The sequence below is a fragment of the Halichoerus grypus genome, chromosome 7, assembly GCF_964656455.1.
Source record: "Halichoerus grypus chromosome 7, mHalGry1.hap1.1, whole genome shotgun sequence".
Lineage (NCBI taxonomy): Eukaryota > Metazoa > Chordata > Mammalia > Carnivora > Phocidae > Halichoerus > Halichoerus grypus.
In genome coordinates this window covers 87,401,506-87,424,702 of record NC_135718.1, presented here as the reverse complement: position 1 = coordinate 87,424,702, position 23,197 = coordinate 87,401,506, and the positions used below count along the sequence as shown (strand labels likewise).

General features: G+C 43.7%; 1 protein-coding gene and 1 pseudogene across 4 annotated transcripts in view; both read left to right on the top strand.

Annotated features, from left to right (window-relative positions):
• The window catches only part of ACBD3 (acyl-CoA binding domain containing 3), a 40,476-nt gene that overhangs the window by 3,118 nt on the left and 14,161 nt on the right, over positions 1-23,197 (top strand). For 3 of the 4 annotated variants that reach the window (XM_036118068.2, XM_036118064.2, XM_036118065.2), the window contains exons 2-5: positions 14,853-14,994; positions 15,653-15,793; positions 19,835-19,993; positions 22,097-22,271. In XM_036118068.2, the coding sequence (XP_035973961.1) occupies positions 14,853-14,994; positions 15,653-15,793; positions 19,835-19,993; positions 22,097-22,271 (617 nt within the window). The remainder of the gene's footprint in view (positions 1-14,852; positions 14,995-15,652; positions 15,794-19,834; positions 19,994-22,096; positions 22,272-23,197) is intronic. The other variant, XM_036118067.2, reaches the window with a different exon arrangement.
• On the top strand, positions 17,550-17,884 carry LOC118551939 (small ribosomal subunit protein uS14 pseudogene; annotated as a pseudogene).

Genomic DNA, 23,197 nt, shown 5'->3' with positions numbered 1-23,197 from the left:
TAAGATTTAAATAAATAAATCTCAAACATTGTTGAATCCTTATTATGGATACAGTTTTATGTTAGATTACCACTGTAAAGGAGTAGTACGTTCCCTTTTGCTGTTAAGGAGCTTAGGGTCCAAAAGAGGAGTTAAAGACCCAATGACAGTCGCAATAGAGTGTGAAGGATGGAAGGGGCAGATGCGGGGGGAGAGGGGGAATGGCCGACCAAGAGCCCTGAAAGGACAAGGCGTGTGTCGGGAAATGGCAAATAGGAAGCCGTGTGATAGAGCTGGAAAGGCACGTTGGTGTCAGTTCTGCGGAGGGACTTGAATGCCATTGTAAATAGCCTTTTTGTTAGTGACAGTGAAGAACCATTGAAGGTTTTTACAGGGCGGAGCCAAGTTGCCCGATTCTAGCTTAGCAAGCTTCAGCGTGTATTCTCAGCTCTTTGGGTAAGGGCTGTATTGGTTGGCTTTATTGTAGCCTTTATACTTCTTGGATAGAGCTAACCTGAGGAGTTGTATTTTGGCTTTTAGAGTCGTTGGGGGTGAATGTTTCCTTTTCTAATATTTTATTTCCTCATCACATGAAGCTGTTAGATGGTTGCATTAATTTAAAATTCCAGAGTATTAATTAGCCCCAGTTGTTGAGCCGATGTTCACTCTGTGTCAGGTACTGCTTTGAGATAATATAATGTATAATATGCATTATTCTGTGTAGTCCTCCACAGACCTTCTAGTGAGGACGTTGTTCTGGTTTCTTAGTAAAGGAACTTGATCCAGGTCCCTCGGTTATTAGTAAGAGGCAGGGTTGATTTTCTGATTCCAAAGAGGTCTTCCCACTACAGGAGATGACAAGTGAATAGAAACCCTGCTTTATCTGATGGTATTCTGAGCGAGATACCTAGAATTACTACCCTGTTGCCTTATCACATTTTGGAACTTTTAATTTATTTTTTGTTTTATTCTTTAAAAAAAGATTTTATTTATTTATTTATTTGAGAGAGAGCACGAAGGGGGTGGGGAGAGGCAGAGGGAGAGGCAGGCTCCCTGCTGAGCAGGGAGCCTGGATTCGGGGCTTGATCCCAGGACCCAGAGATCATGACCTGAGCCGAAGGCAGACACTCAACCGACTGAGCCACCCAGGCGCCCCCTCTTTTTGGAACTTTTAAAATATATTTGCTTGGAAATATTAAGGGCTAATGGAAAGATTCCTATTGTTTTTTACACATGATCACTTTATCGAGTCTCTTGAGATATCTGGAGGAGTGAAGTGTGAGAGAACCATCTACTCTGAATTCCTACATGATATTGCTCTCAGGTTTGAAATTTTGGATGTAATGGGGCGGAAATTGCCTCCAAAAGACTGAAGTAAATGTGCTCATCAAAATATTGACATGCTAAATCCCACTGCTACTAATAATACAATATTAGATCTTTTGGGAGGCCCGCATTTAGCTAGTGTAATGATTTTTTTTAACTCTTGTAAATTGAAAATGGATGTGTTAATTCATTGGGGATTGAAAAACGGACTCAATTGTCTTTCTTTCACTGGAATACTTTCCTTCATATACTATTTGGTGCGGAGTATAAATTCAAATAGGAAAGGAAAAATGCTTCTTTCCCTTTATTTTCAAAATAATGAGTTGTTTCTCCAGCAGCCTTAACAGGTGACAGGTTTTTTTATTGTCATTATGTACTAATGCTTTTAAACGTATTTGGTTTTTTTTAAGCTCTTACCGATGCTCAGTACCATCTTTAGCAAGTGGGAGCCTTGTCAGATTGGCTCTTAAGTTCCTTTGACATGACTGGTAATTTTTCATAGCTTCCTTGCTATCTGGTATGATGAGATATTCCAGGTTGTTCTTATACATTTCCTGCTTCAGCAGGAATCAGCCATTTGTCCAAGGAGACATGGTTCCCGTTAGTGGGAAACAGCATTTGAAGAGATATAATCTGGGTGATGGGAGTGGGTGCTCATTGCTGCTGGATTGGTCATCATTTCTAGGCCTTTTCAGTAGACAGATAAAGGGTGTGTGTGTGTGTGAGAGAGAGAGAGAGGAGTATTTTTGAGTATATGATACATAAAAGCTGTAGTTGAATTTGGAGGAACTTAAGTCTTGGACTCAGAGTCTTTCTGGACTTGTTAATGCGTTTCTGCTAGCAGCGCTGGTGATTATACTCAGTAGTACACTCAGCTGTGTTACTGGTCACACAGAGGCCATCAGGCGGATGGGCCGAAATGGTTCTGTTTCCTTTTGTTACCTTTAGGCATATGCATTTACAACAATATGTAGGAATGGCCCCATTAATGTTTAAAAAAAAAAGTACAGCTGTAATTTATATGTATGTATAATTAGTGTGTGCCTCCTGGACTTCAGTGGTCTGACCTCAGATAATTTCAAGGTTAATTATTACCATCGACCATCTGTTAAATTTTGAGTTTATTTTTTCCTTCTTTTTTATTGTCTTTACCTTAAGACATAAGTGTGTAATAGTATAGGAGGACGCATAGACCCAAGAGACAATTGTAAAAAAGAAATTGTAACCACTAGGGGCACCTGAGTGGCTCAGTCAGTTAAGCATCAGACTCTTGATATCAGCTCAGGTCTTGATCTCAGGGTCATGAGATCGAGCCCCACGTTGGGCCCTGTGCCCAGTGTGGAGTCTGCTTGTCCCTCTCCCTCCCCGCCGCTTGCGTGCTTGCTCTCACTCTCCTAAAATAAATAAAACCTTTTTTAAAAACCCCGAACCAAGAAAAAGAAGAAATTACAGCCACGAAGTATAGTAATACCTCGGGGTGGGGGAGATAAAAAAAAAAAAAAGAATAGTAATACCTCTCAAGCATCTGATTTTTTAATTTGCTAGTTCATATTAAATTTGAGCTGAACTAAAGTTTTCATATGAAGACTGGATTCGAGGATATGGTTATACACGTGTGTATATATTTGTGTGTGTGTTTAATGTAAGTGATTTTAACATTCGCCGGAGGCCTCCTGTTTGTTTAATACACATTCAGAAAAGTACACAGGTGATAGGTGTATAGCATGATGAACTTCCACAAAGTGTACATACTCTGGTAACCAACACCCAGAAGGAGATAATGTTTATAGTAGTTTCCCCCTTATCCGCGGTTTCGCTCTCCCTGGTGGTCAGCTGCATTCAGGAAGCAGGTGATCCTCCCCTGACGGGGCGGCGGAAGGTCAGTAGTAGCCTAGCGCCGCGTCATCCTCCGGCGTCCTTCATCTCACATCATCTTGTCCATCATGTAAGCATTTTATCATCTCCTGCCGTTGTAAGGGTGAGGACAGGACAGTAAGATATCTTAAGAGAGACCACGTTCACTTACCTTTTATTACAGGGTATTAATTATTCTTGTTGTTATTGTCTTACTGTGCCTAGTTTTATAAATTAAGCTTTATCATAGATATATACATATAGGAAAAAGCATACTTTATATATAGGGTTTGGTACTATTCACAGTTTCAGGCATCCACGGTAGGCCTTGGAATGTATCCCTCGTGGATAAGGGAGGACTGTGGTACTTTCCTCTGTTCACTAAATGAGGTCTACTCTGGCTCAGTATTTAGGAAGTTGAGCTCGGGAGTCAACACTGTCTCGGGTCCTTTTCCTAGTTCTGCCACTCAGTTTCTTTAATTCCGTGCCTTCCTTTACTCAGGGGTTGTTGTGAGAGTTACAGGGAATTATATATATAAATTCTTAGCCGAGTGCCTGGGGGCAGTTGATATTCTGTGGCTGCTTATGTTGTTAAAGAGGAAAGATTACCGAGAATTTATTACGGGTTTGTTGAATTAATTGGGAGAAGTCAGCTTTTATTAAGCACTTAGTACATGCTAGGCCAGAGTGTTTCATAGTCATTGACTCAGAAATACTGCATCGTGTTATACTTTCTTACAAGTAATAGAAGAATTTATCAGTCACGTTTTTCTCAATCCAACATAGAGGAGATGTGATTTTAATTTTAGTATTTCTAAAAGATGGATTTTACTCAAAGTATATTATTTGGGAGTCAGCAGTGTGCTCGGGCTGCGGAAGAAAACATATTTGGTCTTAGGCTGGTTTGGCGGAAATACCGTGTCTAAGATGAGGGAGGAGAGAGATGGTCCTGCTCTCCTCTGCACAGATCAGACAATCCCTGGATAATGCTTTTAGTTTGAGGCATCATCCTGTGGGGTTAAAGACAAATGGAGCTGGTCTAGTAGAGAGCAACTTGTCCGGGCGTGGGACTTCGGATCCCTGCTGTCATTACCATGATGGCTGCTCCGTGCTTGGTGCGGGCGCTCTACCAGGACTTTTCTAACCCTCACAAGAACCTTAAGGGGAAGGTAACCTCCATTTTATTGGTTAAATAAGTAGTCCCTATTATGTACATAGCAGAGTGGGGATGTAAATGCAGGTCTTCGGGAGGGGCGAGGGAATGAGCTATGGATGTTCAGCCCAGAGAGTATAGAACTTGGGGCAACCATGACAGGTATTTTGTGGCTTTTGAGGTCTTATCGGTTAAATGTGTTTTACTTAATGCTGAGGACCGGAAATAGACACTGTGGATGGAAATGTGAGACGTGAAGTCAGAATAAAGAACTAAAAATCACAGCCATGCAGAGGATGGAATAGAATGCTCTGGGACACTGAGTTCCCATCCCTGGACCTGCTCAAGCATGAGGTAGCAATTGCAAGGTGGGTAGGCTTCCTCTTTCTTAATCTTTTTTGTCTCTGCTACAGGTTTTTTCTTTCTGGTTACCATGAGGCTTATGTAGAATAGTTTATAGTTATATTAGGTTAAACTGGTAACTTCCACAGCATACAGAAACTGTACTTTTCCCTCTCTCATACTTTAGGTTACTGATGTTGTCATATGCATCTTTTTTATACTGTGTGTCCAGTAACAGATTGCTGTAGGCCAAGTGGATCTGCAGAGGGGATTTGAACTTTGGTTATGCAATTCAGTCACTGATGGTGAATATCCTCTCCAACTCATAGATTGTACAGTTTCATTTCATGAAATAAAGGCTAGAAGGGACGTTGAAATACTTTGTTACATCCTCTACCTTCATCTCCAGAGAGAAGAGAAAAATAAGATTTCTGGTGTGAGACTAATAATCCTTTGTATAATTAATTTCAGGTGGGGACTTAATGTTAATCTTTCAGAGCTTTGGGCTTGGTAACTGTGATTATAATACTATTATCCAATTATGCTGCCTTATTAGAACTGTAAAGTTAAGTACTAATGAACTTAATAAGAACATAATTTAGAAGCCATTTATATGTTTAGTTGCTTGGGAAAATGTGTTTTGTGGATTGCATTCGTTTCCTAATATCAGTGTAACAAGTCACCACAAATTTAGTGGCTTAAAACAGCACATACTGTCTTATAGTTCTGGAGGTCAAAAGTTCAAAATGGGTCTCCCCAGAATTTCAGGGTATTAGTCCATTGTTTTCTAGCTTTCAGTCTTCATACTCTTAAGATGTCTGTAGTCTTTCTTATTCCCGGTCCTGTGTATGTCACCTGTTTTTCTTCCTAGAAGTTTTTAGAATTTTTCTTATCTCCAGTGTCCAGGAATTTCTGTTATTACCTTTCAGTTTATGTAAGTTTTTGAATGATTATGTTCATCGTTTGATAGTCCTTTTAGTGTCTAAACTGCATCCTTCATTTCTGGGAAATTTTCTTGTATTATTTCATCATAAATTCCCCTCTTTTTTTCCTCTCTTCACACTCTGATACTGTTAATACTAGGTATTGGATCTTCTGGCTTGAACTTCTAATTCTGTTATCTTTTCCATCTTTGTCTTTTAGGAGATAGTCTCAACTCTATTTTCCAACCTGTGAAAGATTTTTAAAAATTTATTTTTCATTTTTCATTTCCAAGAGTTTTTACTGTCTAAATTGTCTTTCTTTCTGGTACCTTGTTTTGCTTAATGGACACATCAGCTTATGTCTCTGAGGATATTAAATACAAATTTAGTTTTGTTTTATTTTAAAATTTTCTTTTGGGGGGGCCTGGGTGGCTCAGTAGGTTGGGCGTCTGACTCTTAGTTTTTGCTCGGGTCATGATCTCAGGGTTGTGGAATTCAGCCCCGAATCAGGCTCCACACTCAGCGTGAGGTCTGCTTGAAATTCTCTCTCCTTCTGCCCCTCCTGCGCTTGCACATGCGGTCTCTCTCACTCTCTCAAATAAATAAAATCTTTAAATTTTTCTTTTAGACTTTTTTCCCATGTTGGAAGCTTTCTTGAATGTCGGGTAATACTTGGATATTCATTCAAAAAAACGTTAAGGCACTGAGCAGCTAATTGTAACCTTGAGCAGAAGCCTTTACTGTTGGGTGAAGAGGCAGAGGTTTCATAGGGGAACCCTCAAACGTTAGTATCTTTCAAATCAGTAACTGTAGGTTTTTTCTTTGGGGCCAGTTTCCCCTGCAAATACTCCCCTCTCCTTCCTGGGATGTATGAACTTAGTTGTCAGCATTTAGGAACCAGGCAGGAGAAGGGAGGGTGGCTGGAGTTGTTTACCATTTACTAGGGAAACTTCTGTTTCTCTGTTTTTAGTCCTGCAGTTCACTCCCAGCCTGGTGTCCTCCCATCTGGAGCATCTGTGAGTTCATGTTCTCTAGTAAACATCAGCCTCTGCTGTGGTAGGGGTGAGGTAGCCATCTGCGTGCTTGGGCTTGCCACACAGTAGGAGGGAGGGGTACCTGCCGCTTAAGAGTTTCAACCAGCATTCTTATCTCCATCTAAACTCCAGCTTTTAAAGAACCCAGAGCCTTCACTTCCTGAACCTTCCCAGGGTTCTCTAAATTGCCTTCCATATTCCTTTTCATTGAGGTCTCATTGAGGATCATGCGTGTTTAATCCATCATGGTTAGCTAGAAGTTTATGTTTTCTATCCTTTTAATTATATTTGATTTTTTAAAATATCTAAAAATCGGGCGCCTGGGTGGCTCAGTTGGTTAAGCCACAGCCTTCTTAACCAACTACCTTCAGTTCAGGACATGATCCTGGAGTCCCGGGATCAAGTCCCACATCGAGTCCCGCATCGGGCTCCCTGCTCAGCGGGGAGTCTGCTTCTCCCTCTGACCCTCCCGCCTCTCATGCTCTCTCTCTCTCAAATAAATAAATAAAATCTAAAAAAAAAAAAAAAAAAAACAGTAAAAATACTTCTTCTAGTTAAGAGTCAGCAAACTTTTCCTAAAAGGACCAGATAGTATTTTAGGCTTTAATAGCCATATACGGTCTATGTTCATGTTCATTCTTTTTTGTTTGTTCAGTTTTGCTTTTTGTTGTTGTTTTACAACCCTTAGAAAACATAAAATTCAGGGGCGCCTGGCCGGCTCAGTAGGTGGAACATGCAGCTCTTGGTCTCGTGAGTTCAAGCCCCACATTGGGTGTAGAGATGACTTAAAAATAAAATCTTTAGGGGTGATTGGGTGGCTCAGTTGGTTAAGCATCAGACTCTTGATTCCGGCTCAGGTGATGATCTCAGAGTTGTGAGTTAGAGCCCCACATTGGGCTCTGCGCTGGGACCAGTGGAGCCTGCTTAAAATTCTCTCTCTTCCTCCCTCTGCCCCTCCCCACTCTAAAAAAATTAAAAAATAAAGCCATTCTTTGCTCACAGATCTTTCAGAAACAGCTGTGGGCAGAGCTGGTCCAGTTTGCCAACCCCTGCTTTAGTCTGTCTCCTTTAACCTGGCTTTTATCGGTCTTTGGTTTTATAGAAAATAAACTTTTTTTTAATAATTGTTGCTGGAGCGATGCCAACAAGTGATCTCATTCAGCCCACTCAAACGAAAATGACTTGCTTTGCCGTCAACGCTTCCCTTAGGTGGTAGAAGTGGTCACTGTCTGCTTCTCATTGCTGTGTTTGTACACATGGGTACCTGAAAAATAGCTCTGCAGCTTCTTCTAAGCATAATTTACATTTGTCCTTTTGGTTGCCGTAGAAAGCAGAATTCCAAAATTGAGTATAACTTTGTAATCATTAAACTGTGAGTGCAGGAACCTAGGTTGATGCCTGTCTATCCCTTTCTGGCAGGCCTGAAATAGAACTTTCCTGTAGGAATGTGGTCCTAGTTAAAGATTTTTTAGTTTCGGCACCGCTTTTTCTGTGTAGTTAATGATAGTTATAACTTTCCTGTTAAGCGTATTTAATGCCCATACATCCAAAAATAATTTAGAAGAAAATGATTCCCATCTAACTCAGAAAACTAAACAAAACAAATCCTGGGATGTATGAACCAGAGGTATCTGAAGAGTAAAAGAGAAGTAACTTTTTTTATTATAATACTAATAGTCTGCCTAGTGGTGTAGATTGTGAAGGGTTTTCAATTTCTGCGTTTTCTTTTAAGTTGAGAACATCAGCACAGTGTGTGCTGTCCTGTACTAAGGGTGGTTGGGATTATTTGCACATCCTCCTGTGTTTTGTATATTCCTCAGGAGAATAATTGATTTGTTAACCTTGTCCCAAAGTCTGAAAGATAAGTTGTCTTGACTTTTTTTTTTAAGATTTTATTTGTTTTTCCACGCATGCATGAGAGAGAGAGAGAAAGAGAGAAAACACGCATGCATGCGTGCAAGCATGAGGGGAGGGGGGCAGAGGGCGAAGCAGACTCCTGTTGAGCAGGGAGCCCGATGCGGGACTTGATCCCAGGACCCTGGGATCATGACCTGAGCCAAAGGCAGACGCTTAACTCACTGAGCCACCCAGGCGCCCAAGTTGTCTTGACTTTTAAAAAAAATGTTTGTTGAAAAAAAGTGTATATGTATTTAATATGAAAGTATATACGCATATTGAAGAAAATTTGGGAAAATAAAAAATGAATAAAGAAAAGTCTGTAATCTAGTCTTTCAGAAATAACTATTACTATTAACAGTTTGATGTGTTTCCTTTTCTTTGTTTTGTTGTGTTTTTTTGTTTTTGTTTTAGATAAATTTTGTCCCCAACCTGAATAATGATGATTAATTTGAAGATCCAATAATAGAGTTTAAAGAAAAAATTATAGAACAGTTCTTTTTTTTTTTTTAAGATTTTATTTACTTATTTATTTGACAGAGAGCTTGAGAGAGCACAAGCAGGAGGAGCAGCAGAGGGAGAAGCCGGCTCCCTGATGAGCAGGGAGCCCAATGTGGGGCTCAGTCCCAGGATCCTGGATCATGACCTGAGCTGAAGGCAGATGCTTAACCAACTGAGCCACCCAGGCGCCCCCATAGAACAGTTCTTAAAACTGACAAGTGTGTAAATGATTCTGCGGAAATGCCAGTACAATTCATAAGAATGGATGTACTGTTTTGCTAATTCCCACAGAAATTAACCTATAAAGTTAATGTTTTCTTTAGTGAGATGTGTTGGGCGTGGTTTTGGTGGTACCGGTGAACCAAGCATGGTGCTTAGTGCTGGGGTTCATGGTGGTGAACAGATTTGACTGCTTGACCAGAACTAACACTTAAAACGTATTCCTCTTTTTTTTTTTTAAGATTTTATTATTTTAAAGATTTTATTTCTTTATTCATGAGAGATAGAGGCAGAGACAGAGGGAGAAGCAGACTCCCCGCTGAGCAGAGAGCCTGATGCGAGGCTTCATCCCAGGATGCTGGGATCATGACCCGAGCTGAAGGCAGACGCCCAACCAACTGAGCCACCCAGGCACCCCTAAAGATTTATTTTTATTTATTTATTTTTTAAAAAGATTTTATTTATTTATTTGACAGAGAGACAGCCAGAGAGGGAACACAAGCAGGGGGAGTGGGAGAGAGAGAAGCAGGCTTCCCGCTGAGCAGGGAGCCTGACATGGGGCTCAATCCCAGGACCCTGGGATCATGACCTGAGCCGAAGGTAGATGCTTCACCGACTGAGCCACCCAGGCGCCCCTAAAGATTTTATTTTTAAGTAATCTCTGCACCCAACGTGAGGCTCCCATCTCACAACCATGAGATCAGGAGTCCATGCTCTACTGACTGAGACAGCCAGGTGCCCCAAAACATATTCCTCTTTTGAAAAATTCTTTATGGATTGGCAGTATATTCTTAATTCTGTCAGGCATAAAAAGGGCAGATGTTAAAATGGCATTCAGAAATCCTGAAACTCACCCTGATGAGTCACTTTTTTAGGCTGGGGGTCACTTTTTCACTTTGCTGATTAATGAGTAGTTTCCTTGTTTACTCACCAATCCCTTCTTCCCCGCTCCTAGTTCATACTACTGAGTGTTCTGTGTTCGAAATGAAGTAAATTCGTTACCTGATAAGAAATGGGCCCTCCCTCCATTAAAATAACTGGTGTAGTCATAGGCTAAAAAGTTCCCCCTTATCCATTAGACCTTTTAGTTTCAAATCCTCTCCCTGCAGCAAGTAAAATTTGTGTGTGTAGGTTTGAAAATTCCTGTATTACATGACTTATCAGGAAAGTGTTTGGTCTTCCAGTGAGTGGGGTTTCTATCTGATTTTATCTTTATTTACATTTACTTAGGTCAAAGCAACTACTTTCACAGAATTCGGCTCCCCGCCCCCAAGGAAAAAATAAAACAAAATCCCAGGAATACTGACTGAATAAAGCAAGAAACTTGTGCCATGTGCTCTGCCCCTCCTATTTCTCAGGCTCACTACAGCTTTCTTGAGTCACCAGCACATAATTTCTTTTTATAAGGCTCAAGATAAAACGATGTAGTTAGAATAGTTCCTTTTTGGTTGTTTCAAAAAACAAAAACCTTCTGCGGCGCCTGGATGGCTCAGTCGGTTGAGTGTCTGACCCTTGGGTTCGGCTCAGGTCATGATCACAGGGTCCTGGGATCGAGCCCACGTCAGGCTCCATGCTCAGCAGGAGTCTGCTTGGGATTCTGTCCCTCTCTCTCAAATAAATGAATAAATAAAATCTTAAAAGAAAAACCTTAATTCTATTTCAACTAATAGATCAGAAGTTGGAACTGTTCTTCAAATCATCACAAGTTGGTGAAAGTGAGAAGAACTTGTTCTGGGCTATGTTTCCTTTTTCTTTTTTAGTTTTTAATTTTTTTTTTTTTTTTAAGTAATCTCCGTACCCAACGTGGGATCAAACTCACACCCTGAGATTAAGAGTCCCGTGCTCCACTGAGTGAGCCAGCCAGGTGCCCCTAAGCTATGTTTCTAATGATTATCTGTGACATAATTTTTTTTTTTTTTTTTTTTATTTATTTGACAGGGAGAGAGAGAGAACACAAGCAGGGGGAGTGGGAGAGGGAGAAGCAGGCTTCCCATGGAGCAGGGAGCCCGATGCGGGGCTCGATCCCAGCACCCTGGGATCATGACCTGAGCCGAAGGCAGACGCTTAACGACTGAGCCACCCAGGCGCCCCTATCTGTGACATAATTAACACAAGAAAACTTCTGGTGGTTAATTTGTACAAAATAAAGGTAGATGGTTAAGGGTGGTTATGCGCATCTTCAAAATTAAAGAAAGGCTTTTTGGTAAATGGTAGCCCAAAGTAGCCACTATTGTTTCACACATTTTAACAATCTAACATCTGAGAATAGGGTTTTAAGTAGCTAATTTTGTAAGAAAAATCTTAACTGTAATTTTAAATTAATTTATTTATTTAGAGAAAGAGAGTGTGGGGGCAGAGAGAGAGAGTGAGTGTGGGTACCAGGGGAATGGGGAGAGGGAAAGAGAGACTCTAAAGCAGGCTCCACGCCCAGCACAAGCTGACGTGGGGCTTGATCCCTCGACCCTGAGATCATGACCTGAGCCGAAATCAGGAGTCAGACACTCAACCGACTGAGCCACCCAGGTGCCCCATTAACTGTAATTTTTTAAAAGGAAGATCTATAGTATGTATAATCACTCACCCAAATTCTTAAAATTTTATCTTTCTACATTCTCTGTAGTATCTGGCCGCATTGTAGGCATTTTTAAGTAATTCTAAACATCATATATAATTTTTCATTCTACTTACTTTAGTTAGTACATCGTAAACCTGTTCTCTGAAATGCTGTATATCCCTTATAATTGTCTAACAGCTGTATATTCTGTTCCCTGGATTACTGTAATTTAAGTGTTGTGTTATTGTTGAATAGTGAGATTTTTTAAAATTTAAATAATACAACATAAGTAGGCATAACACCATTTTTCTTGCCAAGATAATTTTTCAGGGTTGTATTTCAGAGAGATTTCATTGGGAAGAGAATGAAATAGCAACTCTTTTGAGCTTGTTGGTTTTTCCATGAAAGACAGTACGAAGGTATATTTTGGTTTTGTAAACTCCAGTCCATATTGCTTTATCTTGATTACTGTGATGGAATTTAACTCAACTCCTGGCCCAGCCTAAGGAGTTGAAATAAGTCTACTTCATTACCTTTTGATCTGTTTTCTTCTAAGTCAGAAGCGAGCTCTAAAATAATCTTTTCAGTTGGGTGTCTGCCTTTGGCTCAGGTCATGGTCTCGGGGTCCTGGGTTCCAGCCCTCTGTCAGGCTCCCCACTCAGTGGGGAGTCTGCTTCTCCCTCTCCCTCTGCCCTGTTTGTGCTCTCCCTCTCTCTCTCAAATAAAATCTTCAAAAAATAAAATATTTTCTTTATCTCAGTGTAACTGTTATACTTTGCAGTAAATATATACCTGAAATACACACCTGGCTATAGCTGATTACTGTATTGCCATGTTATAAATTTGTAATTGAACCTCAATAATTTGTAAGTTATTACATGACGGCAATGAATTTACACTCGGGCTCAATATGTAGTAAGTTGAAAGTATGAATATAAAAATGTTTCCTATAATGTCAGTCATTAATTGAAATCGCATTCTAAGAGTACGATTTTGAAGTGAGAGTTACCTTTTCGTTAGTAAATACAGAACTATGATAATCCTGTTGGAAAAGCTTTAGAGGAAGTTACTGCTCTTGTTACTAATTGTCTAGTGATACTGTTTGCTCAGTAGCAGAGACCGATGGCAGGTCCACAGGTTGCTGAATTGTTCCGATTTTTTAAATAAGGTCAGTGCCACAGTTTGGTTTTTTCCTCATGTTTATTTTTTCCAAGTATTGCATGAGTTTGTTCTTGCAGAAAAAAAAATTCATATATAAACAAGCATATATAAATGGGAAACTCTCCTTCAGTCCTCATCCACTAGTTTTGCCGGTTCTTTCCCTAGAGGCAGTCCCTCTTAACAGTTGGGTTTGTCCTTCCACACCTTTTCCTTGGAAAGTTTGGATGTCACAAGGAAGGCTTCAGTTCTCTGAGAGACTCCTTGGGTCTCCTGTCTTGTGACTCCTGGATTTTGTTATTTGCATCTACCTTCATGTAAGGGTACCTGGAGAATATGCATGTGGGTGTGTTTACGTGCTGTGTTTTGTCAATTCTAAGACTCACTGTTATCTTACATGCTATTATTTAGAAAGAAAAAGCACTCTTGTAACTGTAGAATACTGGATTGTAAAACCGAATCTGATTTAAGAGATGTTAAAGCATGTGGTTGGGGGAGTGCTTGAATGGATGGGATAGATTGTGTGCTGCGATTCTATATCGTTTTCTGCAGCTTGCTTTGGCACTTAGTGTTTCCTATAAATGCTTCATTTATACCACAGTGTGAATATATCACATTATTTAGCAGTCTCTATTGAGGAACTTGTAAATTGTTTACGGTAACAAGAAAACAGCTGTATCCCCCAGTATCACGGATGGGCCACAAGAATTGGAATGACGGGGTCATGGGGTGTGCACATTTTTACCTTTGAAATAAATTGCTGAATTGTCTTCCAAGATAACAGTGTATACTTTCAACATTAGTATAGGAGAGTGGATACCTCTTTGTTCCATTCTTACCAACTCTTGATGTTACCTGACTTGTTTGACCTATATGACGCCAGAGGCTTTGGTATCTAATGAAAACTTCGCATTTCCTTGACTGGTGAGGTCAAGGATCTTGGGATGCTCATTGGCAACTTCTATTTTTTTTCTCCTTGGAGTTTCCTGTTCATAACCTTTAACCCACATTCTTGTCTCAGCAGTGATTTTATTTTGGTGACTACTATGTGCATGGATAAAATACGTAGGCAGTATATACTCCTTTCTACCTTTGTTTAAGTGGTAGTCTCTTTTGTTAGAACCAGTCAGTAATCAATGCTACCATTTATCAGAGAAGCAGAACTGTTCTCTAAGGATTTCCCATATTTACCAGCACCCACTTTCATACGGCTTTGAATGGTGGTGGTAGCCAAGTCTTCACAGGTCAAAACTGGCTTCACTCTTCATTGCCCGTTGGAGCCTGCCAGAGCCAACCATGCTCTGAAGGAGGGGAAAGGATCTGATAGCTATCATCGATACTATCCCGTTACCTCTGAAGGAGCAGTGGACTCCTTACTTCCTTGATGAACAGAGAGGTTCAGTGTCTGACAGCTAGGAAAGGTCTGAGAGGAGATTTACCTCTCATTTCAGAGCCCCTTTACCACATCACACTGCCTCAGTGGGACCGATGCGTTTGACTATAGCCTTTCAAGGTATGCATAACCTCTTACGCGTGATCATCTGAAAGGTGACTGATGCAAAATTATTTTTTAAACTTTTAAAAAACGATTGTTACACAACTTTTGATATGGGTAGAAGATGTCCAGCAGAACAGTTTGTGTGTCTGACTGTTAGCTTGACAGATGGGTTTCTCTGCAGAAGTTTGAACATAAATATTGGTACTCGGCTTCATGGAAAAAATCTCTGCATAAAGGATTTCTGTCTTAGGCTCCGACTGTTAAAATTTTGTATTTGAAATACAAATGCCACCATAAGATTTGTATCCATCACAGGCCGTGTGTGGCATCCCTTACAGTGGACCTTCAACGTAGAACACCGAAAATACGTTTTTTTTGCCAATTCTAATTGTTTTCATGTTTCTTTATCTTGCAGAAAAAGATGGCAAAGCCTTTCATCCAACTTATGAGGAAAAACTGAAGCTTGTGGCACTGCATAAGCAGGTTCTTATGGGTCCATATAATCCAGACACTTGTCCTGAGGTTGGATTCTTTGATGTGTTGGGGAATGACAGGAGGTAACCGTGTTTTGTTGTATAATGACCTTAGAGTAGTGTTGAGAAGAGCGCAGAGTGAATCGGTTAAGATGCAAACGGCTGGTTCCTTAGCTTAGAGGAAGACTGAAACAGCCATTTTTGCTTGCAGCTTCTGGAGTCTTCAGATGTGTATCTGTTTTTGGCTTGGAGAGGTTTATGGATAAATAATATGGAAGAAGTTTACTAATCTGATTATGAACATAAGACAAGTACAACTTCATTTGATTCTTCCTAAATAACATTAAAAGCAGCCACTTAAAATACACAATCATTGCTTTCCTTACTGGGACATACACAGAGTGGTGACAGAAAACAGTGCCCTGAGAACTGTATTCAGTTAAGACTAAAATGTGACGAAAGGAAAGTCAGACTCAGATACCCCTTTGCTTGTATGGAAGTTACCAGGAGTGCAGCTGAACTGTAGTTTACAGCAGTAGGTGTGGATTGTGTGTGGCACACATAATTTAATACATCGATAATGCCTCCTGGTTGAAACTTGAGTTTTGAGCTTTTTGCTTATGGTAGAATCATTCTGCATTTTAGTTGTCGTTGAGAATTTTTCACGTTTAGGCTTAAATTAAATCACATTCTTACTCTCTTAGGAAGAGACAGTAATGACTTTTCTTGTTATTCCTTCCAGGAGAGAATGGGCGGCCCTGGGAAACATGTCTAAAGAGGACGCCATGGTAGAATTTGTCAAGCTCCTAAATAGGTGTTGCCATCTCTTTTCAACATATGTTGCATCCCACAAAATAGAGAAGGAAGAACAAGAAAAGAAAAGGTGAAGTTCGAGAATACGGTGTACTTTATTCCTGTGCAGCCCCGGTCCTGATGCTTTTGCCTTATGGAATATCTGTTCTAGATCACGTGTCCCACTGCCTATGGATCTCCACTTCCCCCTTTTTTTTTTTTTTAAGATTTTATTTATTTTTAGAGAAAGAGAGCGCACGAGCAGGGGGAAGGGCAGAGGGAGAGGGAAAGAGAATTTCAAGCAGACTGAGCGCAGAGCCTGACGCAGGACTTGATCTCACGACCCTGAGATCGTGACCTGAGCCGAAATCGAGTCAGACGCTTAACCGACTGAACCACCCAGGCGCCCCCAGACCCCCACTTCTTACGGCAGTTGTTCAAACCTGCTTGTGTGAGCAGGTATTCGTACTAGGAGTTTGGGGGGCAGGGGGCTGCTGCTTCCATCTGGTGGCAACATTCCTCTTGTCCTGGTTACACTGAGGTTTTGAGCAAGCTCCACCGTAGCTCTCCCCTCCCAAAAGGAAACATTCTTTGCTGTTGTTTCCCTTGAGCTTCTAGAACATTATGCTCCATATCCTGGCTGTCACCTGTGCTATGTGGTAGGCCTTATGGAGACATCCATATTGGCTCTGGCTCCCAGACGGCTTATTAATTATTTCCAGGGGGTGGGTGGGAATGCTGCTGAATACACTATTTATTTTGATGGGATTTTTTGTCATGACTGTGAATTCAACAGCATTACAGTTAACACCTTATTATTATTTTTTAAAAGATTTTATTTATTTGAGAGAGAGGGTGAGAGAGAAAGCAAAAGCTGGGAGAGAGGCAGAGGGAGAGGGAGAGAGAATCCCCAGCAGACTCCCTGCTAAGCGCAGAGCCCGACGCAGGGCTCAATCTCACGACCCCGAGATCACGACCTGAGCCGAAACCGAGTTGGATGCTTAACCGACTGCGCACCCAGGTGCCCCCAGTTAACACCTTATTTATCTAGAGGTTATATTTTCAGTAACTTTGATTATCTGAAATATCTGAGTAATGAAAATGACACTATAAAGCCGTTTTTTTCCTCAGATACTTAATTTAGAAACCGTTGGTTCTCTGCTTTCTTACTTTAACCAGGACTGGAACAGAAAACAGCCTGATAGGAAGAAGACAGCAACCAGGAAAAATAGACACAAGAATTATAAAAAAAGCGTAGCAGTCAGGGGCCACTGATACGAAGATAAACTTTCCATCACAGTATTAGGACATAGACAGTTCTTAGGTATGTAGTTATAACTCCTGAGTCATCAACAGACAGCACTAGGTGTAATTTATTCCTGTTTAAGGAGATAGGAAGTAGTTTAATACATTTTCAGGGGTGCCTGGGTGGCTCAGTCATTAAGCGTCTGCCTTCGGCTCAGGTCATGATCCCAGGACCGCAGGAGCCCCGCATCGGGCTCCCTGCTCAGCGGGAAGCCTGCCTCTCCCTCTCCCACTCCCGCTGCTTGTGTTCCCTCTCTCGCTGTGTCTCTCTCTGTCAAATAAATAAATAAAATCTTCAAAGAAAAAAATACATTTTCAGAAGATATTTATCCAAAGGAAGATTGTTTTTATCCAAAGGAAAAGTTTTGATTCGGGCAAAACTTTTAGGGCCCTCTTGGGTCCCTCCGGAGCTCTTTGGGAGTTTTGTGCTATCACTTTACTATCGATCAATAAACCTTGCTTTGCTGCTCAAAAAAAAAAGAAAAAGTTTTGATTCTTAGTGGTAAATTGAAAAGTTAGTCATCTTAACATGTAAAACTGCATTTTTCCTTTTAAAAATGTACTTCTGGGGCTTTTTGCCTCGTTGCATCCGAGAGAACAAGATGGGTCACCAGCAGCTGTACTGGAGCCATCTGAGGAAATTTGGCCAGGGTTCTCGTTCTTGCCGCGTCCGCTCAAACCGGCACGGTCTGATCCGGAAATACGGCCTCAATATGTGCCGCCAGTGTTTCCGTCAGTACGCGAAGGACATAGGCTTCATTAAGTTGGATTAAGTGAACTTCCTTGAATTGGTCATCCAGGATAACCTGCCTTAACTGCAGATACCCAAGATACCTACTTTAATGCCAACACACTGTACATAAAATAAAAATGCTTCGGGGCGCCTGGGTGGCTCAGTCGTTAAGCGTCTGCCTTCGGCTCAGGTCGTGATCCCAGGACCCTGGGATCGAGCCCCACATCGGGCTCCCTGCTCCGCGGGGAAGCCTGCTTCTCCCTCTCCTACTCCTCCTGCTTGTGTTCCCTCTCTCGCTATGTCTCTCTCTGTCAAATAAATAAATAAAATCTAAAAAAAAAAAAAAACTTCAATTATGAGTGCTTTAATGTGAATGGAATGGTCAATTGATTATAGGAATCTCCTTTTTAAAATGCACTATTTTCTCAACAGTTCATCTTCAACATGTGGCTTAATTTCCTTCAGTTATATAAAAGTATTCATGCTGAACTCTGAAAAAAAAAAAAAAAATGTACTTCTGGGGACTCAGTCACTAAGCGTATGCCTTCGGCTCAGGTCATAATCCCGGAGTCCCTGCTCAGCGAGGAGTCTGCTTCTCCTTCTGCCTCTGCCCCTGTTCATGCTCTCTCTCTCACTCTCTCTCAAATAAATGAAATCTTTTTAAAAAATGTACTTCTTTCGTGAGATGAAATCCATCTGGCACCCTTTGAAAGTGTTTAAGCCTAGACTTTCTCGGTCCTACAGGCCCAGCTCTGGCTGTGGAACATCTTGCCCTCTCCCAGCTGTGACAGGTTAGAAGTAGGTCACATTATTGCTGTTTTGAGCCTTGGCTGTGCCTCCAATATGCTGTTCATCACTTACAGGAGTTCGGGGAGGAAAATGGGGTAAGCCGAGCAGTTCTTGTAGGACCAAGAAATGGTGTCCCCTTAGATCCTCAGAGACCACCTGCGTACCACCCTCAGCCGTCCTGCCCTCCATACCGCGCTCAGCTGGCAGCGCACCCGCTCTTCCTGCCGTGGGGTCTGTGCTCCCCCCGGGAAAGGAGCTGAGAGCAGGCGAGAGCTGGATAGAGGCGGCACCTGCATTTCTAGCTCTTCTATTTCTCTTTTAAAGTCAGAGCTTTGACATTTTTTAAAATTTCAGAAGTAATATACAGATACATGCGATATAAATATTTTTCATTTATGGCAGTATGTGACGCACAGACTGAAAACCTTCCCCCCCACCTTGCTTTTAATCGCTCTCTTCTCTCAATAGATGAGAAAGGACACATTTAAGGTGTATTTTTAAGACTGACTTATTTGAGAGAGAGTGCATGGAGGAGGGACAGAGAGAGAGAAAGTTTAGCAGACTTCTATGTTGGGCCTGGAGCCTGATGGGGGGCTCCATCCCAGGACCCTGAGATCATGACCTAAGCCGAAAGCAAGAATTAGACGCTGAACCGACTGCGCCACCCAGACGCCCCCAGTTAAGGTGTTTCTTTGCAGACCTTTTCCTGTTATTTCCTTGCTCTTTTCATTAAACAAGTATATTAAGTGCGTGTCAGGCCATATAGTCGTGGGTTTTTTTCGTGGCCACGTGGCATTTTGGGGTGCCTTATTCATTTTAGACACATGAGTTGAGGGCTTGTTCTTTCTAGCACTGTGCTCGGCTCCAAGGTTGGAGCACTGGGAGATAGGCAGCTTTTGCCCTCGCGGAGCACAGACTTTGACGGTAGGCAGGCATGTGGCTGAATTTCTTGCGCAAGCTTAATTACAACCACAGCAAAAAGTGGGAACGGAAAGCCTGTGACGCTGTGAGCGTAGGTGAGGGAAACCTTCAGGGTGGGCATATCATGATCTCAGTGGTCTCTTACTGGTGGACACCTTTCTCTTCTGCCGCGCAGCCGTAATTATTTCTGCTGTGTTCTTGCGGATTGTGGGATTGACCCCACAGGATAAATTTCTACCAGCCGAGTGTATGCATATCAAATTTCGATAATATGACCACTTCGTTCTCTCCGAGTGTGTCAGTTTTCACTGGGAAATAAAGTCTTCAGTGATGTTTAAGCAGGATTCGTTGTACAGGGTTCACCGTGTCTGTCCTCGCTTGTAGGAAGGAGGAGGAGGAGCGGAGGCGGCGCGAAGAGGAAGAAAGAGCGCGTCTGCAGAAGGAGGAGGAGAAGCGCAGGAGAGAGGAGGAGGAAAGGCTGAGGCGGGAGGAAGAGGAGAGGAGGCGAGTAGAAGAGGAGAGGCTTCGGCTGGAGCAGCAGAAGTAAGCGGGTCGGACTGCTTGTTCGTTGAAGCGGGAGAGCCGGACCGCCATGGCCTCCGGGCGCCGCGCCTTGGGAGAACTCTGTGACTTGTGTGCTGGGAGGCGCACGCCCCTCGGCTCCCGCCGTTTGTACCGGTGGTCTGTCACGTTCCCCAGGGGGCCTCGGCTCAAGCTTCAGTGGGTGGCGAAAAGGAAAGGGCTTGGGGTTAGCTACCAGGACCCAGGGACTAGAGCGGGAGCTGAGGTGGCTTGCTGGCTCTGTCCCTGGGTCCTGGTGATCTTGTCTCGATTCCCAGTTGTATGTCTGTCTCGCCCCTTCTGTTCTCTGCCTTGGTGGACACGAGGCTGTCCTGGTGTGGATTTGTGTGGTCCAGGATTTCATGCGTCCGACAGACTGGCCGGAATTGGACAGAGCCCCAGGACAGAGCCCCAGGACAGAGGATGGGGCCTGAAACCATCTCTCGTTCAGGGTTGTGAGAGCAGCTGCGTCACAAGGGACTGGTTCTTCAGGAGGGAGCTGTGGGGACAGGGAGGAAGGGGTTGACACCGCACGTGCGGGAGGAAGGTCTGAGGTGGGGGGGGGCGGGGCGTGGCGTCTAGAGGAAACCAGAGAGCGTGATAGTCTCTTTTTTTTTTTTTTTTTTAAAGATTTTATTTATTTGAGAGAGAGAGAACGAGAGACAGAGAGCATGAGAGGGAGGAGGGTCAGAGGGAGAAGCAGACTCCCTGCCGAGCAGGGAGCCCGATGTGGGACTCGATCCCGGGACTCCAGGACCATGACCTGAGCCGAAGGCAGTTGCTTAACCAACTGAGCCACCCAGGCGCCCGAGCGTGATAGTCTCTTGATGTCTCGTTATCTCTCAGCGGCTCCTCAGAAAGGCTTCAGTGCTGGTCGCAGAGCAACCTAGGGCCTCATTCCGCTTTGGGGAGAGACTAGGAATGCTACATCTTTGGGAGCAGGCAGCGCCCTGGTTGGGCCAAGTGTCGGGTTCAGTGCAGGACTTTGTGAGATTTTGCTTTATCTCATCTGTCTACTTATTTATCTGTCTATTGAGAGATGGCTTTCTGAACTTTGTTAAATTGGTCACATAACTGAGGTAGGAAGCCTGTGGTGCCTGTAGGAGAGAAAATGAGATTTATAATAACAGAAATTACTGTCTCTAAACCAAGTGTGCTCAGATACTATTTTCAGTGTTGTTCTGGAAGGCAGGCTTTATTTATTTATTTATTTGACAGAGAGGAAGAAAGAGCACAAGCAGGGAGAACAGCAGAGGGAGAGGGAGAGGGAGAAGCAGACTCCCCACGGAGCAGGGAGCCTGACATGGGGTTCGATCCCACAACCCCGGGATCACGGCCCGAGCCGAAGGCAAATGCTTAACCGACTGAGCCACCCAGGCACCCCGAAGGCAGGTTTTAAATGAAATGCCTGAGAGCTGCAGAGTTTCCCTGGCTTTACTTACATTTACCAGGGCTGCTCGTGACACGTTCTGGTTTCTGTCCTGCCTCTTCCGGCTCTCCGAGTGTTCAGGTAGAGAAGCCGTGGCCGACAGCTGAATGTTACTGTCATTGTCATGTCGTGCCCCCCCCCCCACGCCCCCGCCGTAGATGACAGGGCGCCCTCTGACAGCGTCCTGCTGGGAGTCCGTGCTGATGCCGGCCTGCCTGACCACATCCCGGCTCTGGCCGCTCCCACAGAGTGATCTCGGGCAAGTTCCCGAACGCCGGCACCGCCTCCCATCTGAAGCCTTGTCTCCGCCCAGGTGGCTGGTACCTGCAAGCAAACGGCACCTGGCGCACAGTCAGGGCCCAGCGACTGTTCGTAGTTACGATGGGGACGATGGGGATCCGACACGGGAATCCTTCTCCCTCTCCATCCCAGATTTTCCTTGAAAACCCTCAGTGAAAAGTGAGAGAGAAGCCCAGTGGCTTATCTGAAGCCTTTCTTCTGGGCCCGCGGCACCACATGCGGGTGGGAAGGCATGCCCAGCTCAGTCCTTGCGCGGGGTGACCAGTGGTACAGATCAGCCACGGGGCCGTCTGCTCTGGCCGCGAGCCGTGACCTGTGACCCGCAGCCCGACGAGTGTGTGTCTCTGGTGTTTCAGGCAGCAGATCATGGCGGCCCTGAACTCGCAGACGGCCGTACAGTTCCAGCAGTACGCGGCGCAGCAGTACCCGGGCAGCCTGGACCAGCAGCAGCTGCTCGTCCGCCAGCTGCAGGAGCAGCACTACCAGCAGTACATGCAGCAGCTCTACCAGGCCCAGCTCGCCCAGCAGCAGGTGCGCCGGGGCCCCCTCCTCGCCGGGCTCAGCCGCTCCGCGCCGTTAGCTTCAAAGGAGAACGTGACTCGTAGGGGCCTTGTGGGGAGACTCAGGGTGCACGGGCAGTTACGAAAGCAGACAGGTGACATGGAGGCAAAAAACGACGTGACCACGGGGCATCCGGGGGTCGTGCACACCGGGTGTCATTCCAGTGAGTCTGGGGCAGACTCTGTTGGTGATCCTGGGTGATTCGTGTTCAAGTTAGGTAGCCGTGTCCTTCAGGCAGTGGGCGGCCCTAGGCTGGGGCGGCTGCCCGTGGGAGGACCGGTCCCCTCAGGCTGTCAGCGGGTCTTGCGGGCTGGTCATCTAGATGTTTGCGTGAGGTGCTAGAGCGAGACTGTGCCCCCCTGCACCACAGTGCTAGTCCCTCCAGCTCCCTACCCCCAGGGACTTGGCGTAGGTGGCGTAGCATGAAGAGCGTGGGGTGAAGAAGAGCAAGGTAACACTTGGATTCGGTCCTGGCTTCGCCGTTACCTTGTTTGATATCAGACTAGTTACCTACAGCTCTGATTTTTCTGCCTTTTCTCCCAGTGAGCGGGAATGGGAGAAAAAAATCCCGGTACCGATCCCGCTCACCTCCCTGAACTCTCAGAGGACCAAAATGAGAAAAAGAGTTGCTCTTTGAAAGTGTTGTGTACGTATGGCAGATCGCTGATTTGTGTTCCCTTTTCACACCGGGCAGAGGCACTAATGCCTTCTTGGGGTGAATCTGGCGAAGTTTTACTTCCTTACTTTCCACTTAGAAAGTAGTTATGACCTGTCAGTCCACAGGAAGAAAGTGTGTGACATTATAGTTGCTCAACATTTCTTGTCAGATGAAGTGACCTTGATTGTTTTGCTAACCTCTTTAAATTCTCTGGAAATTAATATCCTTACTTAAAATA